Genomic DNA, 12090 nt, shown 5'->3' on the forward strand with positions numbered 1-12090 from the left:
TAGGCACTGACTCCAAACGCAGGTCCCATCTTCCTGTCCACTCCCCCACCAATGGAACTCAGGTAAGCAGCTCCCATTCTGGGCTAAGGTTGCACAACAGGGTAACCGAAGTCTAGGGACTTCTCTTAGGCATCAGAGACTTGGATATTCCTTCTGCCCTTCAGAGCTTTTGTTTATATATATATATATACATATATATATATATATATATATATATATATATACACATATATATATACACACACACACATATATATATACACATATATATATACACATATATATATATATACTTTTTTTTCCTATATATGTGTATGTGTGTGTGTATAAAATTTTTTTTTTTTTTTTTTTTGGTCAAAAACAAACAAAAGTGCAGATCCTTCTGCAGTCTGGAAACCAGTTCCTTCTGCAGTGCTTTCCCCTGGGAGTGCCTTAGGCTCAGCCGATGCCACCCCCTCCATGTGTACTGCCTTACAAAAGAACTGACAACCCACCCCCAGCCCATCCCCAACCTCATACATAAATAAGCACTTGCTGCAACCCAGAGTCACATCCAGAGGGAAGTTTCACATGGCTTGGAATCCTTTAGAACAGGACAGCAAACCGCACACACTCACAAATGTACATGTACACACACATACACACACACCTTATCCTCACCTCCCAGCCCACAGCCTCAGGCCCAGGGAAGAAGGGCTGCATGAGAGAGAGAAATAGGCCATGCTTATCAACCATGCTGGGTGTCCAGGGTCATGATTATCATCTAGGCCTGGAGGGGATGGTAGATGGGGCCACAAGACTGAGATGAAAGGATTTCAACAAAGTGCTAACCTCCCTGTAGTCACAGACATTAGCTCTTGGGGGAGGATGTCAAGTGGCTAGCTGGCAACACCCTGTGGCCCAGCCTGAGAGGGAGTGTGGGCTGGAGTCAGACCTATTTGGGTGGCAGGGCTGAAGAAGCCCTGCTGAGGTTGGATGGCTTTGAGTGAGAGGACAGCTGGGGGACAGGCAGTGAAACGGGCCAGCCTCTCCCTACTCAGGGGAGGGCTTGGCCCCAGCTGCAGCTCTTCCTTCCCTGTGAGCTTGGACACACCAATCTTAAAAGGAGTGTGAAGGAGGGAGGAGGGAGCAGGGAGCAGCGATTCACATCTGGACCATTCTTAGCACAGGAAGCCACTAATTAAAGATGTTATATAGAAAACTACATGTAAAAAAAAAAAAAAAGAAAAAAAAAAAGAAATACAAAACCCAAACCAACCAAATAAATCAGAGGCAGGCAGGAAAATGGTCAGGGGGTTGAGTTACACACAATTCAGTGCTTCAGGAGCCCCCTCCCACTCCATGCCTGAGCTGGATCTTTTTTCTAGAAGTGAGAGTGAGAAGATTGGAAATCTTTTTGTACAGTTTTCTTTTCCTCTTTTTTTTTGGCCTTTCCTCTCCTTTCCTTCCTTTTTTGTGGTCTTGGGTGCTCTTGGCTCCCCAGGGGGATGAGTGTTCAGTTGGCCAACACAACAGGCTGGAATGGCTGGCTGGGGTATTGCATGGTGTTGAGGTTGTAGCTCAGGCCTTCCACAAAGGGTGTCTTCTCCAGGAAAAGGCTATTGGTGCCACCTCCAAATACCTGGGCCACATCAAAGCTGCTGCTGTTACAGGTGCTGGCCCCACCCCCCCCAAAGGGTGCTGAGGTGCCACTGCCCTGGCCATCAGCTCCATCAAAGAAGAGGCTAGGTGAGCCACCACCATTGTACACGAACTCCTTGGCATTGGGTGAGAGCTGAGACTGAGGGGCCGGGCTGGCCGTGATGAAGTTCAATGAATGCATAGACAGAGAGAGGCTCTTGTGCTTCAGCAGGTTGTTGGTGGGCGAGCGGACCATGCGAGGCTGTTGTTGTGGTGGCTGCTGGCCACTTGCCCCACCACTGGCCACGCCCCCACCACTAGATGCCCCACCACCCTTCTTCATCTTGGTAGAGCCAAATTTGGTGGCAGCGAAAGAAGCGGTGGTGAAAGTGATGGGCTGGGCAGAGCGAGGGATAAAGGTGGGGCTGGGCGACTGGCCGAAGGATGGTGATGGGGAGTTGGACAGGGAGCTGTCCTGGCTGCCAATGGGCACAAATACCTGAGCGTCAGGGTTGAAGCTGCTCTTGATCTCCTTGTCCAGCTCTGGGACGCCACTGCCCTCACTATCATCCAGGTACAGCACTTTCACAGCCCCCTTCTCACCAATCTGGTAGGACACCTCGAAAGGGTCAATCCAGACACTCAGCTCCTCAGGCACATTGGCCCGCACATCCTCCACCGCCAGGCCGCTCCGCTTGGCGGCCAGCTCTACCACAGGGTCCACCATCTCCCCAATGTGGACGCAGCGGAAGCCAGAGCCCTTGAGTGGCTTATCAGGGTACCAGTGGCCTTCATATTTCTTTTTCAAAAGTCGCTCAAGCTCCTCTCCAAATAGGTCTGCACGGCGCCGGGGCAGCTTGTTGTATAAATAGGAGATGATGAAGTTCAGGGCCACTTTGATCTCTAGCTGCATGGTCTTTTCCTAGGCAGAGGATCACTGCAGGTCACGTACACAGGCCAAGGGAAGTGGTTGCAGATGTAAGATGGGCAGACTTGGGCTCCAGATGGTTCTGGGAAATAAGGAGAAGAGTACCATGAATACATATGCAGAAAGGTGAAAGTGCAGAAAAACACCAACTTTGGATCACATAGTTCTGGAAGCCCCATTTCCATTCCACCAGTGGCTGGTTCAATTATACAATTGTAGACAAGTTACTTCCTTCTGAGTCGTAGTTTTCTCACCAGAAAAATGAGTCTATCATGAAGTTTGAGGATATGAACTGCCTTATGCTGTACTTGGTATTAGTAGACATTTGATAAAGTTATCCATTATTGGGGCTGAGGTTGTGGCTCAGTGGTAGAGCGCTTGCCTAGCATGTGTGAGGCACTGGGTTCAATTCTCAGCACTACGTATAAATAAATAAAGGTCCATTGACAACTAAAAAAAATTAGCTATTATTTAATAATAAAGACAGAGGGATGCTATTTTCTACCATGAGAATTCAGGTCACTGTATGAATGACACACACACCCCAAACAAAAATAAATAAGTGAATAAAAACCCAGGCTCCTAATTCATCAGAAGAAGGGAAGGCCTTCACTGTCTCCGTAACGTCTTGGTGAAGTCATGCCCCCAAACTGTCACAGCTAAGATGTAAGTTTAAAAGTTTTAGGTGTCCTCCTTACATTGAAAGGAATACAGGTCACTGAACATGAAAGAACACTGCCAACTTTTCACTGGGGCTTGGACTCCAGTCATATCCATCTGTCACCCTGGGCCCCATGGGTGTGTATGCTTTCAGGCTCAGTCTGGGTTTGCAGAACTGATGTAAGAACTACAGTGCAACTAAAGCTTCATTTCCATTCAGAGTGCCTCCAAAAATGGAACAAGAGCGTGATCACAGGAAAAAGGCAAGACTTGTCACAACCAGAGTTGTGGGCCAACAAGGGAATTGCCACCCTGGCAAAGAGAGGAAAGGAGCAAGAAGCAGGGCCCTGGTGGCCAGCAGAGCATTAAGAGCAGCACTGGTTGGGCAAGGTGGCATGTGCCTGTAATCCCAGCAACTCGGAAGGCAGAGGCAGAAGGATAAAGCCAGCCTCAGCATTTAAAAAAAAACAGGTTGGGGCTGTACCCCTAGGTTCAATCCCAATACCCACCCCCACACATGCACACAAGAGCAGCACTGGTATGGCCTGAGGGAATCTCTGTAGTTTCTGGAGAAGGCGTAAGTGATGAGGATGATGGCAGAGGGAAGAAATTTTCCATCACCCTAGTCTCCAGCTGGGGACCCATCATCACTGTCTCTGAGGGACTGTCTGACCACCTGTCCTCGGCACTGGATCAGATATATCAAGTGTTTGGAGATCCTGGGAGCCCAAGATAAACATTCAGATTGTTATTTTGGGACTCTCTCACAGCCAGATCCCACTGAGGTCAAAAAGGTTTGGGTCAGTCTCATGTTTTGGGAACATGATCGAGAAGTCCTAAGAGTGCATGATCCTACTCTCACTTTCTCCAAAAGGGTGGCTCCTGGACTCATGCTCCGGGAGAAAATGAACAAAAAATGGCAATCTCCAAGGGCAAACAGGTCCAAAACATATCCCTAACCAGACTTCTGGGCAAGTCTATGCCACTGAGCTCAGCACAGAGATGAGATTGATCCATGACCTGTCAAGGGCAACTTCTGTCCTGTGAAAGACTCAATGTTGGATATTGATTAAAGTTCCTTCTGGTTCCAGTATGAAGTATCCAGGTAGTAGCTATAGGTTTGGGCACGTCTTGAGTTTTCTGAACACCTGCCCCAACATACTTCCTTGTTAATTCTTAGACCTTGGTCCATGGCTCCTAGGAGCACTTTTAGGACTAAATCCCCAGGAAAAAATTCTGGTATGAAAGTATCTGAAAAAATGCACTGGATCAATCTAGAGCACTGAAAGTCAGTAGCTCCATCTGGTCTCTCATTTCAGATCTGAGGAAACAGAGAGGGTCACATGGAGAGTCAGCAGAAATACAGTGACTGTGTCCTTCTCCCAAACCTGCCACAGAATGTTCAGCACTCAGGAAACCTAGGTTTCCTCTTCATCCCAGTCACCAAAAGACTTTGATCTGTAAGTTTCTTTAAATGTCTGTTCATGATCAAAATAGATCATTCCCAGGGTCCTTTTTAGGTTTAAAGAGAAGAATGGTAAAAAGATTAGGGGCTTTGTTTCTGAGGATTGGTTCATTACCAGATACAAAGCTAGCTACAGGACCATGGGACTCCTCCCAAGAATGGAGGCTTTAAAAAAAAAAAAAAAAAAAAAAGGTGTCTTGCTATGTTGCCTAGGCTGACCTTTAACCTCCTGGGCTCGAGTGATTCTAAGTAGCTGGGATTATAGATGTGGAACATCATACCAGGTTTAAGAATGGAGGTTTGAGCCAGGCATGGTGGCGCCCACCACTACTCCCAGCAATTCAGGAGGCTAAGGTAGGAGGAATGTAAGTTTGAGGTTAGCCTCAGCAACTTAGTGAGACCCTGTCTCAAAATAAGGGCTTAGGGATGTGGTTTAGTGGTTAAGCACCCTTGGGTTCAATCCCCAGGGCTAAAATTAATAAAGGTAGAGCACCCCTGGGTTCAACCCCCAGTATAGTTTAAAAAAAAAAAAAAAGGGCTGGGGAGATAGCTCAGCTGGTAGAGTGCTTGCCTCGCAAGCACAAGGCCCTGAGGTTGATCCCCAGTACCGCCAAAAAATAAATAAATAAATAAATAAAATTAAAAAAAAAAAAAAAAAAAGGGTTTGAAAGGGCTACCATGGTCAACTAGAGGTATTCAACATGGAGGAAACTAAAAAATTGTGAAGAAAGTTGGCATCAGATCCCAAGAATGGGTTTGGAGTTAAAACCAGTGTTTTCAAAGTTTTTTGAAAAGTAAAAGACTTGAAGTCAACATGTGACACTTCTGAGGCACCATGTGGCCTCTTAAAATGTACCTCTTGGTATTCCACCCGACCAAAGAAGGACTTCCATACCTTACTAAGCCTCCTCAGACTTTGCTGTCTAATTGTCTTCCACGTTCAAAGCCCTGAACAGTTCAGCCTCAAAATGGGAGCATTTTAAATGCAGGCCAAAGTCATTGGGAAATAAGCCTCCCACCCCAAAATACAATAGAACCACTGTCATCAGCCCTGCCTAGTGAACCATTTTCTGCAGCATAAGCAACTAAAGCTGCACACCAATTTATACCTCAGCGATGTCGCAGCACATATAAGGAAGTGTATAATGCCACCTTTGCCTCTTTAATTGTAGAACAGGCCAGGCCAGATGGTTGTGGGACGGAACCATACAAAAAGGCCGGATGACCAGAATGAGATTTTCTGCTCTATCAGCTCAGGCTCTAATTTTGACTTCAAGAAGCTTATGGGGCAGAGGATTAAAGCACTGGTGCTGTCTGTCTTCAGCTAAAGTTAGGAGTGACCACTGGATGAGTTTTTTTTTTTTTTTTTTTTTTTTTTTTTTTAAACAAAGCTATGGACAATTTCTAGTGCTTCTATATAAAATATTTATGAAAGTGTGGTAAGATTATAGTGCTTAGAAATAACTATCCTTCCATAAAAGGAACAAGTAGATTTATTAAGCAGCTGCAGAAAATTCTTTAAATCTTTTCCAACCAAAAGGCTAGAAAGGTGGCAAAAAAGTGGGGGGAGGCCCAAGTGTTTAATAGCAAAAATCCCTTCTTTTGTCAGTGTATTAAAAAGTTTCAAATACAAATTTTGTCCAGTTTCACTAAAGAATCTTATCCTCCTACAGAGCGCAGTGGTGCAAGCCTATAATTCCAGGAGACTGAGGCAGGAGGATTTCAAGTTCAAAGCCAGCCTCAGCAACATAGCAAGACACTGTCAAAATAAAACATAAACAAGGGTTGGGGATATGGCTCAGTGGTTAAGCGCCCCTGGGTTCATCCCTCGTACCAACAAAAACAAAAAGAAAAAAACGAGAAAACAAAAACCTCATCCTCCTGAACTTGCTTACTTTCAGATACAAAGTAGTTAAACCTGGATTCAGCTCCCTGTGTTAACTTGCGTTTTAAACAGTAAGTTTAAAGACAAAGATGGGGTGAGATACACCCTCAGCACTTTTAATTTTACTTTGCAACAGGGTCTTGCTAAATTGCCCAGACTGGCCTCAAATTTGGGGACCTTCCGGCTTCAGTAGGGATTACAGGAGGAGGCAAGAAGGTCTTTTGTTTTTGTTGTTCTTTTAGTTAAACACGGCAACAGAGTATACTCTGAAATATTTATATAAACACGGAGTACATCTTATTCTAATTAGGAAGCGAAGCAAGATTTTTAAGGAAAAAAGCAGTTGTGTTTTAAAAAGGGCTGAAGGGACAATGGTGAAAAGAATCTACTGGGCCCCAAATCCATAAAAATACTCAGGCACCTGAAACCCTTACATCCAAATCGTCCTACGATCAAGCACTACAGGATTCAAATAAAGGAGGTTCTCGATTTGAGCAAGGTGCGGAGGGGTGACAGTCAGCCCCCGGGACCCCCGCCCCACCGGCGGCGCGGGCCGAACGCTTCCAGGGCTCGTGCTGACCGCGCCCTGCTGGGTCTCACCACCGCCCAGACGCGGCCCCGGGCATCACTGGGCGCGACCCGCAGGGCTCCCCCACGGCAGGGCGCTCCGGGCTCCTCCGAGGCCAGGAGGGCGCAAGGCGGGCGGAGGCCGGCGCCGCGCGCTCGGCACCCTGGGACCCGCAGTCCCCAGGCCGCTCCGGCGCGCCGACGCGTGACCTACTTCTGCGCATACTAAGCTTCCTGCGCCCTCCACGGAGGCCGGCCGCCGGACCACGCATGCCCGGCAGGGGGACTGGCCGAGGGTCGGGAGCAGAGGAAAAGTTTCCGACGCACATGCGCGCTGCGCGGCAGGCGCCCCCTCCCACCGCCCGAGACAGTTCGTCCAAATCTACCCACAAGGCCAGCTCGCGGTTCGTACCACCCACCGCGTCGGTCCGTGGGGCCGAACTTTCCCCGCTCTCTTCAGAGCCTCCCAGGACTGCTGAATTAGGGACCTGCTCCCAATGAGTTTTTTCTGGGCGAAGCGGGTGGGCTGGGGTAGAGGAGGCCTCGTCCTCCCACCCACAGCCCTGCCGCTGAATCTGAATTCCATGGGCTGGGCAGCCGCTGTCTGGGGTTGCTGTAGGGACAGACGGTGGAGTCAAAGAGAAAGGAGCCCTTCCCACTTACGGCCCTGTGGGCTTGGCTCCAGCACCCCACAGTCGGGAAAGGGGAAAAGCAGGAATTGGACCCAGTTCTGTTGGTAATCAGAAGGCCGGAAGCCAGTGGGGGCCCAAGCCTCACCGCACTTCTAATCCAAGTCTGACTAACCAGGCCCGGGTCAGGAAAATGGGAAAAGGTTCTCGGCTGGGAAAGAAAAACCTGCATATCTGAAACCTGAACACCTCCTAATATTTAAAATTCGGTGTGAGTCTCCTCCCACTGCAAGGCCTACCCTACGACCAGACTTACCAGATCCTCTGCAAAGCTCCCCTACAGGGTGTTAAACCTCCCTAATCCGGCCTCCCACACAAGCTGCTTTTCCCAATGCTTAAGAGAGGGACGGGGGCCGCCACGCCAAGAAAGCATAGGGATGTTTTTCTGCTGGGAAACAGATGAGGGACCTACTCCCAGGTAGGGTGGGTAGGAAGGTGAAAAACGATAGGTTAGAGTAGGCACCCCAAACCCTGTCTGCTCGTCCCCAAGTTGAATCCCAATGTGTGGGTTTCGGTTGCTTCAAGGGGAGGAGAGGGTCGGCCGGCGGTGCTTTCTGTTTGCTCCCTCCTGCCCCTCCCCAGATATCTGGTCAAGGGTACAATCCATTCTCTGGTCTGGAAAAGGAGTTTAGGAGTAGGGCCCTTGCTCCCAGGGACCCCACGGAGATCAAGTAAAATCCACTAGCTGACCTAGTCCTACCGGTACTTTTTCCCACCCAGTTTTCCCTAAAAGCCCAGAAGATAAAGAGCTCAAGCTGAAATGAATTCTGGTTGAGTGGTTCAAGGGCAGTTCCCTCTAATCGGTCCCATCGTCAAAAAAAGGGGTGTTCAACCTCCATCCCTCAGGCTCCACAGGACCAGAAATAAACCATCTTAATAATTACCAACTCCATTCCCCGCACACGGGAAAAGAAGCAGAAAAAGGAGGCCTGGATCCCCTTCCTTCCTCTCATTTATTTAGCCGTGGTGGTAGGAGGTATGTTTCTTTGGGGAATAAGAAAAAACTAGCGAGTATCTGGGATATAAGAACTGGGAGAGGAGGAGGGGAGGAAACGCACTCCACCCAGGAGAGGCCACTCTTGCAACCGGGAGAGAAGGGTGCTCTGGGTACCGCAGGATCGGAGGCAGAGAGAAGAGGAGCAAGGGGGAAAGGTGGGCGGTTCTAAAAGGAAGAAGGGGCGAGGAAAATGCTGGCCCGGCGGCGGAGGGGGTGACAGCGACGTGGAGTGTCCAGCAAAGCCAAGAGCGGGAGTGGGGCGGGGTGGGGTAGGCCGTCCGGCCGGTGGGTGTCAGGGTGGGCCCCGTCCGCATGCCCCGCACTCACTCGGGTCTCCGCGCGGCGGGATGGGTAGCCGGTCGCTGGGTGTCTTCTCCTGCCAGGGTGGTCCTGGGCGCGGGGCGGAGGGCGCTCTCCTTGCCCTTCCCGGCGCTACGAGGCCGGGGCCGATGTGTCCTTTTCGTCGTTGAGGGCTGGGAGAGAGGAGGAGGTTACGGGCTATGACTCCTAATATAATTCTTTCGGCTTTTTTGGAGGTCGGACTCGGCGACAGGGGATGGACGGACCGCGGGCAGGCCGACCGGCGGCGACAACACTGGGATGGCGGACCAGAGGGCGGCTCGCGTCGCGGGGCGGAGGACGGACTGGCTGTAGCCGGCGGACGGCCCGGCCCTTCTGGCCCCGCGCCGCTGGAGCCACTAGCTTATCTCCACCCGCGACCCGCACCCTCCCGCGCCCCGGCCAGAAGTGAGCAAAGTCAATGAAAAGTTTCACCCTTAGCAACCCTGCGCACGGATCCGGCTTCCCCACCCCTGCGTGATGCGTCCCTCCGCCCGGCGGGGCGGGGCGGGGCGCCGGGCCGGGACTACTTCCCCGCCGGCCCGCGGCTTAACCCTTTCCGGGCCCGCAGCCGGCTGGGCGTGGGGCGCAGGCGTAGGCTCAGGGGCTCGCTCTCCTAGACCTTCTCGCACCGCCACCTCCTCAGCAAGACTGTCTGCCTTCCCTGCCCCATCACAACACCGCCGCGCCGTATTTTCTTCCGGCCCCAAACCACTCTCCGAACTCGTGCCTGTAGGGGTGCTAGGTAGATGGGGAGCTCCGTGAGGACAGGAGCCGGGCTGGGACACGACCGGCTGTTGGTGAATGTCGAGGAGAGGGGCGGGCACAGCTTGACCCCTAGAAACTTTCCCGACCCTGCACCTGCCCGGGCGCCCGCGGTGCGCACATTTACGTTTGTCCGAACCATTTCCCACCGAAGCCACTTGGCGCGCCCCTCCAGCTCTAGGCGTCTGTCCCCGCCGCGCTTGCCCAGTTACGGCCTCCCTGGGTGGGCGAGCTGGGGGCACCTCGTGAACTCTGGAAACCTTTCGGACCTGAACTCGCTTTGGTCTGAGTCTTCCGAGTGCGGCACGCCTCGTCGCCGGACGCGAAAAGTCAAAAGGAGGGCGAGGGGGAATCGGGCCGGGGGCACGTGGTGCGGGAGCAGGCCGATGCCAGGCACTTGAGCGGAGCCCCACGAGTAACCTCTGACACCCGGGTTCCCCGTGCGGGGAGAGGGCCAGCGCCGGCTCCACGCAGGCGCGCGAGCGCAGCCCCCAAGTCGACGCCCCAGTTTGCTCTCCCCGCTGGTGACCCCCACGAGAGGAACCAAAGAACCACGCTTCTGGGAAGAGTCCTGCGGCGTGGCGTGGCGTGGCGCCCGCTCACGCCAGGGGCGACCGGCTTGCGCATCCGACCGTCCCTCAGGCGGCGAAGCAAGACCTTCCGAACCTGGGGCTGGGCACGCGTCCTGGCCCTCTGCCCGGATCTTGGCGGTGCAAACCACTCTGCTTCTTTGTGACAGTAGGGGGCACAGAGTCGGGGGTAGGGAGGTCTGTGGGGTCAGACGGGCAGGACTGCTGGACGGCGAGGCCCGGAGCCCTGGGGGGCTTGCGCAGACATCTCTGATGGCCCACTCCCCAGTCTCCCCCCCCCCCGCCTTTATTCTCATTCCTGACGGTTCTGAACCAACGGCAACCCCCGAACCAACGTGGGGTGGTGAGATCGGAAAGTTTCCAGTTACGGAAGTTTGCATTTTATTTTCCTTGATCACTTTTTTTGGCAAGGACAGAACGATAGCGTGGGGGTTTAAATGTGTTCTTGACAGCAGCAGAGAAACATCGGGCTGGAGGGCAAACTCCACAGAGACCCGGAGGTGGGAGGGAGCCGGAGGGCGACAGCCCCCATCCCCCACACTCAGAGCGCTCCACCCTGGGGCGCCTCCAGGGGACTACTTGCCGCGTGCGTCAGCAAGTGGCTGCGCGTCAAACACACGCCCCCTCCGCCTTTCACCGCTTCACCCTCCCGTTCTTTCTCCTCCCCTCCTCAGTTCGCGCGTTCCACCTCGGTAGTGAGACTCAACCCACTACAGGTCCCCAAGCACTGAAAGCTAAAAATATAGCGGGCATGTTAGCAACAGCCTTTCATTGGTTGGCGGTGGGGCGAGGCGCCAGCGGATTGGGTTTTGCATGTAACCGCTAGGACTGCGTCCTGGCGAGGATGCTCTTTGAGCAGTGGGACGCAACAAGGAATGCTGGTATTTGTAGTCATTAATAAGAGCCTTGGAAATAACTGAGTTTGCATCCAAGTTTTGCTACTGTGTGATCTTGATTTAATGCAACAAGTCTTACATCACCAACCTTAATTTCCTCGTGTATAAAAATGGAGATCATGTGGGGGATTAAATGGTCCTGTATGTAAAACCTGAATCAAATAGTTTTTTATTTTGTTTTGTATTGTTTTGTACCAGGGATTGAATCCAGGGGCGCTAACTCTGAACTGCATCCTTTTTTTTTTTTTTTTTTAATTTAGAGACAGGGTCTCGCTAAATTGATGAGGCTGGCCTTGAACTTGTGATCCTCCTGCCTCTCTCCCTCCAGCCCCACCACGCCCTGAGCCGCTGGGACTGCAGGCGAGCGCCACCGCACCCGACTCAAACAATTTTTCTCTTAACTTCACCAACTGTTTTGACCAAACTGCATCCTCCATGTCCTGCACTCAGTTGGCGTGCATGCCCCAATGGGAAACCTTTCAGAACAGAAAGATGAGAAAGGTGAGGATGAGTTGTCCCAGGGTATCTCAGGAAGGAGGAGCCGAGTACTTAAAAACAGGAGCTCTCAGGCTGAGGGAGGGCAGATTAGGAGGAACGCAGTTTCTGCGTTAGTGCTTTGATTTGAACCGGTCCTACAGTGCTGGAAACTTCAGCACTGAGCAACATCACTAAAACAAAATGGAGAGATC

General features: G+C 51.6%; 1 protein-coding gene across 1 annotated transcript; it reads right to left on the reverse strand.

The window, feature by feature from the left end:
• Positions 1–302: 302 nt before the first annotated feature.
• Tob2 (transducer of ERBB2, 2) lies at positions 303–9561 on the reverse strand. The gene is made up of 2 exons (XM_047549902.1): positions 9139–9561; positions 303–2630 (listed from the first exon to the last, which is right to left on the reverse strand). Exon 2 carries the CDS (start codon positions 2531–2533, stop codon positions 1496–1498), a length of 1038 nt encoding a protein of 345 aa, XP_047405858.1. The 5' UTR covers positions 2534–2630; positions 9139–9561; the 3' UTR covers positions 303–1495.
• Positions 9562–12090: the final 2529 nt, after the last annotated feature.

Source organism: Sciurus carolinensis, chromosome 4, assembly GCF_902686445.1.
Source record: "Sciurus carolinensis chromosome 4, mSciCar1.2, whole genome shotgun sequence".
Lineage (NCBI taxonomy): Eukaryota > Metazoa > Chordata > Mammalia > Rodentia > Sciuridae > Sciurus > Sciurus carolinensis.